The sequence below is a fragment of the Trachypithecus francoisi genome, unplaced genomic scaffold, assembly GCF_009764315.1.
Source record: "Trachypithecus francoisi isolate TF-2019V2 unplaced genomic scaffold, Tfra_2.0 Lachesis_group5, whole genome shotgun sequence".
Taxonomy (NCBI): domain Eukaryota; kingdom Metazoa; phylum Chordata; class Mammalia; order Primates; family Cercopithecidae; genus Trachypithecus; species Trachypithecus francoisi.
This window is the reverse complement of record NW_022681470.1, coordinates 14,905,661-14,918,355: the sequence shown is the minus strand read 5'-3', so window position 1 is coordinate 14,918,355 and position 12,695 is coordinate 14,905,661. Positions and strand designations below refer to the sequence as shown.

General features: G+C 43.8%; 1 protein-coding gene across 1 annotated transcript in view; it reads left to right on the top strand.

The window, feature by feature from the left end:
• The first annotated feature begins 3,927 nt into the window (after positions 1-3,927).
• Positions 3,928-12,695, top strand: part of KCNK1 (potassium two pore domain channel subfamily K member 1) — a 53,437-nt gene continuing 44,669 nt past the window's right edge. Inside the window, exon 1 of the mRNA XM_033196081.1 lies at positions 3,928-4,960. Coding sequence (XP_033051972.1) covers positions 4,606-4,960 — 355 coding nt within the window. The 5' untranslated portion in view covers positions 3,928-4,605. The remainder of the gene's footprint in view (positions 4,961-12,695) is intronic.

The window sequence follows — 12,695 nt, the reverse complement described above, 5'->3', positions numbered from 1 at the left end:
GTGGCTGTCTGCGTCTTCAAGGGCCCCATGTCACAGATAGAGCCTGGGAGCTCACTGGCTGGTGGGACAGCTTCAGCTCGCTATTAATGCATGTGGCGCCTCTGTCCATCTGAATGTTAACTTTTTTCTTTTTTTAGAATTTCCATAAAATACACATAACATAAAATTTAGCATTTTAACCATTTGTAAGTGTACGTTTCAGTGGCATTAAGTACATTCACATTGTTATGCAATCATGGCCACCATTTACCTTCAGAACTTTTTTCATTTTGGACAACTGAAATTCAACACCCATTAAACAATTGATTCCCCCTTCTCTTTTCTCCCAGTCCCTGGCAACCACCATTTCACTTTCTGTTTCTATGAATTTGACTACTCTAGGTACCTCATACAAGTGGAATCGTACAATATTCGTCTTTTTGTGAATGACTTATTTCACTTAGCATAATGTCCTCAAGGTTCATCCAGTGTAGAGCAGGTGTCAGAGTTTCTTTCCTTCTGAAAACCGAATACTGTAGAACTGTATGGATGTACCAGAATTTTTATCCGTTTATCTGTGGATGGACACTTGGGTTGCTTCCACCTTTTACTTATGGTGAATCATGCTGCTGTGAACATGGGTATACACATAGCTGTTCAAGTCCCTGCTTCCAATTATTTTGGTGACATACCCAGAGGTGGAATTGCAAATGCTAACCTTTTGTGCTTGTTGCTGATTGACGGGATTTTCCCAACCCTGTATTTGTGAATTCCACTTTTTGATCCCACGTTCCTATAGAACCACTGTCTCTACAAATTGTTCGCATCATCTCAACCTGTTGAGCTCATGAAGCCCATTGATGCTCAAGTATCATACAGCACAGTAGTGATCATTTACATCATTATCTCTACATCCGATTAACTTGCAAGACTGTGCCAACCTCAAAGTTTGTTTCTCAGAAAGCATGGTCACCAGCCCACAAATTATGTCGGTTAGAGGGAACACTGATGCAGGAAGCAGAAAGGAGCCATGGCCTCTTCCCCCACTCTCTTTACTCCCCTACTCCTACTCCCCTTGGTCCTCTATTTTGTATCTCTGCACTATTCTCTGAGTTTTCTTCCATATTCCCATTCTCTTCTAAAACATGCTTGGAGATAGCGTGTGGCATGCTAGGTGGGGATGAGTTAGCAGAAATGTCAGCCTGTATGGTACCTTTAATCCATGTTGGGAGGTCCAGAGAGAAGTAGCTAGTCAGCAGTGAGGTACAGACAAATCATGTGGGCTAAAGATTTCAAACTTTAGAAGAAAAAAATCTAACATTTCTGAGATTGCTAACTTCTTTGAAGACATGAGCATCTGTCTAGGGCAGTGGCCCAGGACGAGGAAGGAAGGCAGCCAACCTGTATTATCAGGATTCCCATCAACTCAGAGAGCCAGAACCACAGAAGTCTTTGCATTTCCCAGCCCCATATCCAGGTTCCACTCAATCTATCTCGCCCTACAGGATCGGATCTATGCCCCCATCAGACCACTTCCATGATATTTCCAGTTTCTACTTGTAGTCTGAGGATAACATGATTTAAAAATATTTGGTATCCTTGGCCTTGTTGTGATGTAGAACTGGGGCAGAGTCTCAGCCAGAGAAGTGAACTATGGAGAAAATGGCAAATTTCTCTGAAGAAAACTTCTAATAATAATTGTTAAAATTCAATGTAGTCAAGATGCATGTTGTTCCAGTTATCTATTATTGTATAACAAGCTAGCCAAAAACTCAATGGCTTAAGACAGCCATCTGATGATATCTCAGGATTCAGGCAGAGCTCAGCTGGGAGTTCTGTTCCTGGGTAGATAGAGGTAAGATACCCAGTGGTATTCAGCAGGTGGATGCCCTGGTTTGAGAGTTGAAGACGGCTGCACTCATCTATCTGGTGTCTTGGTGGGAATGATAAGGAAGCTGGGCTCCACTAGGCTGGCAGTTGAAACACCTACATATGACCTTTCCAGCACGGCAGCCTCATGTTAATCAGACATCTTATGTGATGGCTCAAGGCTCCAAGAGAGGAGTGTTCCAGTGAACAAAGTTGGAGGCTGCTGGCCTTTTATCATCTAGCCTTGGACATTGCCTAGTATCGTCTCTGATATGCTCTGTTGGTTGAAGTAGTCACAAGTTTCAAGGATAGGGGACACAAACCCTACCTTTTGGTGAGGGACTGTCAAAGAATTTGCAACCATATTTCAAAGCTGCCATACACATGCATGTATATTTGAGTGTGATGATATAACCACACCTACACCTGGAGCTCATCACAAGTACCCCACACAATCTGGCATTCAAAGGGTTGTATGGCTTGGGAAGAGGAACTCACATCCTGTGGGGGCATCAGAGGTTTCACGAGTGAGCCAGGTCCTGAAGGATATAAACTATGTTACAGATGAAGATGGAGGAGGAACTGTCCAAGCAGCAGGAATCAGGTGAGCAGAGACATAGGGTGAAAAATGATCATGAGAGGCGGGAGAACTCTGAGGGTCTGCTACGGCCGGGGGTAGCCTGAGGAATGAAGAGGTCTCTGAACAGGGCAAACAGGCAAAGATCGAGAATAGGATAGGGCAAGCAAGGGTTACAGAGCAGGACAGGGAAGGGCATTGCAGGATGGAGACTTGAGGGAGAAGGAGGAATCCAAGTCCTAAAAGAGTAGGGCCCTTGCTGATGGGGGAGGATTCCCAGAGGCGGAAGGACTATGAGCGGTGAGTGCTTCCTTTCACCTTGAAAATAAGGAGGTGCATTTTTCCTTGGGGGTAAGAGCAAAGGGAAGAAATGGATTAGTGATGAGTAAATTCTGAAGTACAGAGAAGTAAAGTGGAGGGCTGGCTTCAATCTTTCGAGTAATGTAGGAGGTAAGGCTACTGACTAAAAGTGAAAAATCACGGATACATATGTTAGACATGTGCATGAGTTTCTACAAAAATACAAAATATGACTTGTTTAGAGAACTTCAGTAAAGTAGACAAAAGTTCAGGTAGGTGTTGGAATGATTCATTGTACAATTCAGTTTGTTTTAAATGTTTTTCCTGATTACAAAAATAATACATATCCACTGTAGAAAATTTGAAAAATATTAAAAGGTACAAGAAAGGAAAGTCATCTGTATACTCCACTATTACCCAAAGACAACTGCCAGGAATTAGGTTTTTAACTAGGAATTAGTTGATTAATAATGCAGATGTCGTTTTATTTTGTAACAAAGTACAAATATTTTACATGTCTGAGACTCTACACAGTTTTGCTTCAATAGTCTTTAGACACATCTTTAATGTGTTTAATGTCTATATGGTATCCATGCTGCAGAGATGCCATAACTTATTTAACCATTCTCTATTTTGGAATATTTAGATTGTTCTGAGTCTTCATTATTTCATCTCTATAGTGTTTGTGTGTGTGTCTCACATGTGTATGCACTATGTTGTACAACTACATGCATGTATATATAGATATCGTCTATGAACAGTCTTTGTAAGTAAGTGCTTCTCTGATTTTTTCTTAGGACATATCACTGAATCAGAACAAATAAACCCTTTCAAGGTTCTTGAGACGTATTGCTAAACTGCCTTTCCAGAAAGGGTGTACCAATTTTATTTTCATCCACGATCAGGCAGCTCGCCAGCCCTTGTCCACATTTTTGTCACTTTAAAAAGAAGTGACACTTGGGAAAGCTCAGTTTCTTCTAGTTGTTGACACATTTGGGATGTTTTTTCACCATAAAACCTAAGGTCACGTTTTAGAAAATTCGAACTCAGAAATAGGACTTCTCTGAGACTCTCCTTTTCCCTCAAGTCCTCTTTGTGAGGGGGATGGGTGGGAGAGAGGAGACTGATTCAAGGTGCCTTCCAACTCCGAGGTTCTGGTATTTTCACCATCATTACTGGCACCAGATTGCTCAATCCTTAGGCCAATAAGACAAAGAAGGAAAGTATTTCAGCGCTTGTTGTTTTGTAATAGTGGCTTCGATTAGGAGAAAATAAGTGGGAAACAGGAGTAGCTCGGACAGGGGGCTTGGACGGGCAGCGCACTGCCCAAAAGCGGCCCCCACTACACGCGCGCGATCACACACACACACACACACACACACACACGCACGCTGTCCGCTCGAGTTTGGCTCCTGGACCCAAGGAGGGAGGGAGCGGGAGGAGGTGGTGGCGGTAGGGTCGGGGTCTGGGCGCCACCGAGCGCCGGCCCCACCTCTGGAAACCGCGCAGTGGGCGGTGCGTCCCGGGCCCCGGCGGCCCAGCCCTGGCGCTCTGGCCAAGTTTGCGCGCGGTCTCCGCTGACTCTCGGGTTACCTGAGCCGGCAACCACGTCACCGCCACATCATCTGGGCTTTTTATATTGCAAGGAAACAGGAAAAGAAGGAAGAAAAACATCTCCCGAGAAAGCCAATCGCAGGGAGACGGCGCTGCCCGGAGGAGCGGGGCCGGCAGGCGCACGGGGGAGCGGGCGGCGGGCGGGAGCCAGGCCCGGGCGGGGCGGGGGCGGGGGCGGCGGGGCCGGAGGGGGCGGTGGGCCGCGCTCCGGCCGGTCTGCGGCGTTGGCCTTGGCTTTGGCGGCGGCGGCAGCGGCGGTGGAGAAGATGCTGCAGTCCCTGGCGGGCAGCTCGTGCGTGCGCCTGGTGGAGCGGCACCGCTCGGCCTGGTGCTTCGGCTTCCTGGTGCTCGGCTACCTGCTGTACCTGGTCTTCGGCGCCGTGGTCTTCTCCTCGGTGGAGCTGCCGTACGAGGACCTGCTGCGCCAGGAGCTGCGCAAGCTGAAACGGCGCTTCTTGGAGGAGCACGAGTGCCTGTCGGAGCAGCAGCTCGAGCAGTTCCTGGGCCGGGTGCTGGAGGCCAGCAACTACGGCGTGTCGGTGCTCAGCAACGCCTCGGGCAACTGGAACTGGGACTTCACCTCCGCGCTCTTCTTCGCCAGCACCGTGCTCTCCACCACAGGTAGGGTATCCTGCGCGCCCCCTGGCCACCTCGCCCACACCCCACACACCCCGGCCCCGGCGTCCCGGGCCCCTCTGACTCTCCCATCCCACCCCCCACCTTTCGCCGTCCCGGCGCCTCCAACCCGCCTCCCCTCACTGTGCTCCCGACCCTCCGACCTTCCCCTTTCATCTCGGCGCCCCCGGCCCCTGCCGCGGTGACTCGGGGAGGGCTAGCCCTGCGGAGCCGGAAGCCAGAGAGGTGGCTCCAGACGTGGCTTGGTTGTTGCAGTACGTAACTCTGGGGAAGTGGTCCCTAACTCCGGCCTGGGTGGCTGCAGGTGCTTCCTCCGCTTGAGTTCTTTTTTTCGCAGTCCCCTAAGCCAAACTGTCGGGTTGGAATGTGTGGCAGCACCTGGCCGCCGGGCAGCAAGGCAGCGGGATGATGGAAACTCACCACCTTCCTCCTGACCCCATCCCAGAGGCCGAGTGTGCAGTCTAGTAATAATACCTTCTAAAGGGTCACCTTCCTGAGTCTGCCGTCCTTTTGGACGGTGCACAGATATTCCAGCTCTTTTGCATCTTGGAGGCAGTTTTGGGGGTAGCCGAGTGACATCACTCTGCTCTTCCCAGGTGACCTCTGGGCCGACAGGCCGATCCGGTTTCTTTTCAGAGTAGGAGGAAGGGTGAGGGAGGCTAAAGGAACCATGGGATTGCCTAAGATCTGACTAAATGGGGGCACCCTGATTCAGCAGTTCCTTCAACTTGAGGTGTGCGAGGCTCCTCATAAACTTTAAAGCGCCACGTCCCCGCACGACTCACCCGCGGGGCGCTCGGCCGTGGAGGAGCGTCCTCTGGAGAAGGATGAGGCCGGGCGCATGCCCCAGGGCTCGGTCACTGTGCCAGATTAGATGAATGAAGGCCGAATTTTCCCAGCCGGACCTAGTAAGGCACATACCCTGAGTGGAGATATCAGTTGGTATTTGGACAGTGGGAGGAATCTCAAAGAGTGTTCAGCACAGCCCCTTCTTTTGATCTATGAGATCCAATCTTTGAAACAATCCATCTCGTCATGCACAAGGTCACACACTTCCTACTTACCAGTGTTGTCCTGGAACCTGGGCCTTGTGATTTCTTTGCCAGGAAAACTTTGTAACCCCCCACCCTCAACCTTTACAGGTGAATTAGGTCCCTTTGTGTGACTCCCAACTCTTCCTTCCTCCCCATCCCCTCTCCACCATCCAAATTATTGTGTATAATTCCCTTTGGGCTATATCTTGTTGATTGTCTCGGTAATGACTTGGTAATGAGTAATAATACACTATTCAGGTAGATCACGTGAAACAATTATTCAGAGGTCTGGGGTGAGTTAGTAAACTGATGTAAATCTACCCTGAAATAAACAGAAGTGGAATTCTGGCTTGTATTGTGAGATCTGAAAAACTGTGTTAAATGTAGCGCTCCACAAGACAGACCTGTTATCTCACTTTCCAAAGAATGTCTTTTCCCTTGCCAATACAATTTAATTTTTCTTTCCATAACTCTGCCTCCATTGTCTTTACCTAGCTCTCTGTTCCTCAGATCATTTAGAAGTCACCATGCCTTTCCTTGGGAGTATATTTGTGCTATATTGAGAGTCATTCATTCTTCCCAGAAGTAAGTGTTTCCATGGGGCTACAGAGTTTACAACTGGGTCACAATGTTGGGTAAACATTTCAAAGGATGATTATAGTGTGTGGTGTTTTCTTATTAATGATGTTGTGAGGATAGAGCAAGAATAAGAACAGTTTCGAGGAAAAAGCTTTGCTTTGTTCTAGGTGGGATTTTTGATGACTCATGTATAGTCTTAACATCGTATTGCCTAACTAAATATTAAAAATTGTTTATAATCTTGAATAGATGAGATATTCTACCCAGGACAGAATTAGAAAAAGTTGTAGTTTCTGTTTAAGAAAGGAGTGGGGTGGGAATAGACGTCTTATTATTGGTGTTCAGATTGCTTTGTAGTTCCTAAGAAAGTCTGTATTCATGCAAAACAAGTGTTCATTTAGGAAATCAGTGCAAGGGGCATTTAAGGATAAACTAAATGAAAAAGGTGCCTCTTGGTTTGTAAAGTTAGTAGATCAATGAATTCTTGCTATATGAATACAACTATTCTAAATGAAAAATACTATTCTGTTCGCTTTGTACTGTCCCATTATCTGACATATTTGATATTTTTTAAGGTTTCAACATTATAATTACCCATTATTTGATTCATTTGGTGTTTTTTAAAGTCTTCCAATTATCATAGGTGCCCTGGCCATGAATCTTATAATGGGTGAGAAATCTTTTCTTCCCTACAAGGGGAAATAAAGAGATGTTAAATTGTTTGCTGGAAACAAACAATATTTTAAATTGCTTGCTGGAAACAGACAATTTTTTAGAGTAAAGCTGGTGTACTTCATTACTAGGAAAATATTTTCTGGAAAAGCGCCAACGAAATAAAATGAATTGCAATCCCTTTTATTTTTCTGGGTGGATATTAGACATGTTGTGCTTTTTTTTCTTTTCTTTTCTTAACACTTCTAGTTCTTTTCATGGCAACTCACTGAAATAATTGTTACCCAATTAATCAGTACAGTCAATCTTTGACTTATCCAGAATGCTAACAATGAGCATTATGAAGATGCTGTTATTGGTAGTCATCATTGTAACACAGGCCCATGAGTGCATTTATGTCAGAATCTTCTCACCCCAGAATGTAGTGACTTCCATTTCTGGAAGGAACTGAGTAAAGTCTTCATGGTCTATTTGGAAGAAGGCTTAGGTTGGTAATTCAGCAATATTCTTCTCATTCAGGGCTTTGCCAAAGACTCTGAATTATTTCTAGCAAACAATTTAACATCTCTTTATTTCCCTTTGTAGGGAAGAAAAGATTTCTCACTCATCGTAAAGTTCATGGCCGGGGAACTTACAATAAAATACAAATTAACAAGATGAAAGCACACACATTTAGTTAATGTAAGTTTTAGATGACGTAGACGCCTTTAGAAATGAAGACCCAAAGAAACAGGGAAGCTTCTGTATTTTTAGGGACAGTTGTGTAGATGAATGATTGGAGAACAAAAGGATATGATGTGGCTGAGCACGGTGGCTCACACAGGTACTCCCAGCATTTTGAGAGGCCAAGGCAGAAGGATTGCTCAAGCTCAGGAGTTCAAGACTACAGTGAGCTGTAATTGCACCATTGCATTCTAGCCTGGGCAACAAGAGTGAGACCCTGTCTCTACTACAAGTTAAAAAAATTAGCCCAGAATGATGGCGTGTGCCCGTAGTCCCAGCTACTTAGAAGGCTGAGGCAGAAGGATTGCTTGAGCCCTGGAGTTTGAGGCTGCAGTGAGCTGTGATTGAGCCACTGTGCTCCAGCCTGGGCAACAGAACAAGAGTCTGTCTTGGAGAAAAAAAAAAAAAAAGAAGATATGATCTAAAAAGCTAATAAACTGGAGGAATTTAGTAAGGCTTATTTGTTCAGATTTTTCTTGGCATCTCTGTGTCTTCAAGGATAGGGTATTCCTTTTCTCAAGGTATAGACCCTTGTAATGAGGGTCTTCTTCAAAGGAAGGGCAGAGCTTTAAGGGAGAAGGTTGAGAGGAAGGCAAGAATGACCTTCCTGCTTCTGCTGTTTTCTCAGATGCTGAGGTGCCCTGTTTGGGGGGCACATGCCCTGAACTCCGTCACCCTTCATTCTAAAAGATACAGCAACATCTGCATAGGAATCACATGAGAATGAGGGAAAGAGTACTTTTCCGAAAGAAGAGTTGTATACAAAAAAAAAAAAAAAGGAGGTATTATAGACCGCAGAATTTCCCACAGAACTTTTATACTGTGGGTTTTCTTTTTTCTTTTTTCAAGGATTGAGAAAATACTGTCCAGGTGGTATCTGGGGAGTAAGAAATAATTATTAAACTTTGGTAACCGTCTAAAGCGTTGGACAGTGTCATTCATCCTTAAGAACAACTTGTGATGTTGATTTACTAAAGTTTATTTCTTTATTCATTCCCCAAAGCAAGGCCATGTTGTGACAACTGTTTGGTAAAAATACAGTTTTTGGCTGGGTGCGGTGGCTCACACCTGTAATCCCAGCACTTTCGGAGGCTGAGGCGGGCAGATCATGAGGTCAAGAGATGGAGACCATCCTGGCCAACATGGTCTCTATTAAAATTACAAAAATTAGCTGGGCGTGGTGGTACATGGCAGTAGTCCCAGCTACTCAGGAGGCTGAAGGAGGATAATGGCTTGAACCCGGGAGGCAGAGGTTGCAGTGAGCCGACATCGCACCACTGCACTCCAGCTTGGCAATAGAGCAAGACTTCATCTTAAAGAAAAAAAAAAAAGAAGTACAATTTTTGTATTCATGCAGTATGCAAACTTTTAGTACCTTTTGCTGCTTTGTAAATGTGGGATCCACATGACAGCTCAGTTCCTGTTCCTTTTTACTTTTGGAGATAGAGTCTTGCTCTCTCACTCAGTCTGGAGCGTAGTGGCACCATCATGGGTCACTTCAGCCTGTAACTCCCAGGCTCAGTTGATCCTCTCACTTCAGCCTCCTGAGGAGCTGGGACTACAGGTGCACACCACCCCACCTGGCCAATTTTTTTATTTTTCTTTAGAGAGGGTGGTCTTGCTTTGTTGCCTGGGTTGGTCTCAAACTTGTTGCCTTAAGCCATCTCCCACCTCAGCCTCTCAAAGTGTGGGATTACAGGCGTGAGCCACCATGCCTGGCCCCTGTTCCTGTCATTGGTAGCCCTGGTGCCTTTAGTCAGGACACTGCTTTATTCCTATTTATGAAGAGATGCATTGAAACTGTATTGAAAGTGTTCAGTAAGTGAACTTAATTGGGCTTGGTGTACAGTGGTTTTTGATTAAGGCAGGTAGGGAGCTACTACAACATAGGTAGTTTTCAAATAAAGAAGATGGGAAGAGGCAATGGGGGATGCTTTACTGATCCTTAGTTTTCAGATTATTTTCAGTAGTACAAATGTGTTACCATCAACAAATATTTGTTGAGTTTTTAGAATAGAATGAAGTGGGCCAGACATGGTGGCTTATGCCTGTAATCCCAGCACTTTGGGAAGCCGAGGCAGGTGGATCATGAGGTCAGGAGTTCACAACCAGTCTGGCCAACATGGTGAAACCCCATCTGTACTAAAAATACCAACATTAGCTGGGTGTGGTGTTGCATGCCTTAACCCCAGCTACTCGGGAGGCTAAGGCAGGAGAATTGCTTGAACTCAGGAAGCGGAGGTTGCAGTGAGTCAAGATCACACCACTGCACACCAACCTGGGCAACAGAGCGAGACTCCATTTTGGTGGGGTGGGGGAGGAGAAAGAATAGAACGAAGTGGGTAAACTAGGGCCCCCGGACCTAATCTAGCCCACCACGTGTTTTTGTGCTGTCTGAGCAAGTTGCTTTATATTTTCAAATGATTGGGTCAAAAAAAAAAGAAAAATAATATTTTCTGACACAATCAAGTTTTATGAAAATCAAATTTCATTGTCCATAAACACAGTTTTATTGGTGTGCAGCCACACCTGTTTGTTTCTGTATCATTTATGACTGCTTTCCGGCTGAAGTGGCAGAGTTGAACAGTTGAACAGAAACCATGTGGCCACAAAACCTAAAACATTTACTGTCTGACAAAAAAAGTTTGCTGACATGGGCTTCAGAATGATACTTGAAAGGTATGCTAAGAGTATGCTGAGTATTTCACTTCCTTTTGGGAAACTTTGTATAAGAAAGTTCAGCTTCTCAGACTTCTTTATGCTGTTGTTTTAAGTGGTATGCAATATTGAATAAATTATGTATCACCACCAACCACTTTCAAAACAAATGTTTATTTCAGATGTCACTTATTTGTGGTCCAATTTATGTCACTGCTTTTTTTTCCTTTAATGATAACAAGCTACACTTCACATTGTGATTATCTTGTCTAAAATGTGCAATAAATACTATGTTATCTCTACTATAGAATTTACATAAAATTAAACAAGCAAACTCTGTATCCGCCAGAAGAGAGATCCAAAATCCCATATTCTGATGTTTGTGCTCTATATTCACAGATCTTGATTTTGAGCCTTTACATTTAATTCTAGAAATTTAATTATCTGGTTTTCTAGCCTGTAATATAATAGATTACAGAGGGAAAGGCACAGCTATGGGAAAGTATACATGGCAGATTATAAAAAGATAGTTTAAAAATTACAAACTAAAATTTTATTTTAAAATAACATATTTATTGAACCCTTTATATGTGCCAGGCAATTGTTGATACATATTCTTTTCCATGCATTGCAGTAAACTGATGAGATGTAGGTATCATTGCCTTACTTTACAGAGGATGAAACGGAAATTTAGGTTGAACAACTTCTCTACCTAGGTCCCAAAGCTGGAAGTGACTTGGTCTTGATTTGAACGCAGGTATATCTAAGAACCTGAGCTTTGATAAAACATCTGGGCATAGGAGCTTGTTATGGGCCAGATCATCTCCCTCAAGTTCTTATGTCAAAGTTCTAACCTCAATATTTCAAAATGTGACTGTATTTATAGGCAACGTCTTTAAGGGGGTGGTTAAGTTAAAATGAGGCCAGAGTGAGAAGGTGGCCATCTGCAAGCCAAGACAGAGGCCTCTAAAGAAATGAAGCCTATAGACACATTGATATTGAACTTGAAGCCTCTGGAACTTTGAGAAAATAAATTTCTGTTGTTTAAGCCACCCGCTTGTGGTCTTTTGTTAAGGCAGCCCTAGCAAACTAATATAGAGGTACATAGTAGGTTTTATTTAGCTGCACAAAAACCATGCAAATAGTGGAGGACAAGAGACGAATCTTTAAGTCTTTAGTCTTGCAACAAACAATTTTATATACCCGAATGGGGCATCATGGTTTTAGGGCAAAATATAATAATCGACGTCCTTGAATCATCAAGAAAAATATCTCAGCATGTTTCTACCTAAGAAGGCAGGGAAGTATATAATAAATTCTAGAAACGTTTCCACCCAATAATGGTCAAAGAGAATGGATACTTAGTGTTTAAATCTGTGAACTCATACCTGTCTATAAAACATATCAGTTTTTAGTATTTTGAAGGTTTGGGTTTTTTTTTTAATTACAAATTTGTTGTTATCTATGCCTATTTTATAGCCCCTGGAAGATACTGCTACTATTATCATTAACTTGGAATAAATGATCTTTTATGACATAACTGTAAGACCTATCAAGGAGAGAATCTTTGATTGAACCAGTAACCTAATGTGAACTCCGGTGCTTTCAGAACAAGTTGTTTTATGACATCGCTCATTGGACTGTTGCTGTGTGTGAGTGTCATTTTATAGCCCCTGAAAGATACTGCTACTATTATCAATAACTTGGAAGAAATGATATCTTTGCTTTTATGACATAACTATAAGTCCTATCAAAAACAGAATCTTTGATTGAACCAGTACCCTAATGGGAACTCTGATGCTTTCAGAACAAGTTGTTTTATGACATTACTCATTGGACCGTTGCTGTGTGTGAGTGTCTGTTGTCTTTGGAGCCTGTGAATTGCCGACCCTCAATTGTTTTGACCCATAAAAATGGCAATTCCACATGGTTCAGCTTACTACAAGGTTGGTTTCAGGGACAGAAATCTCATCTGCCTCATACACTCTGACATACTCAGAGCTGCACTGTGCTGGGTTTTATTCTCCAAAGACATTTTCCAATTGTATTATTGA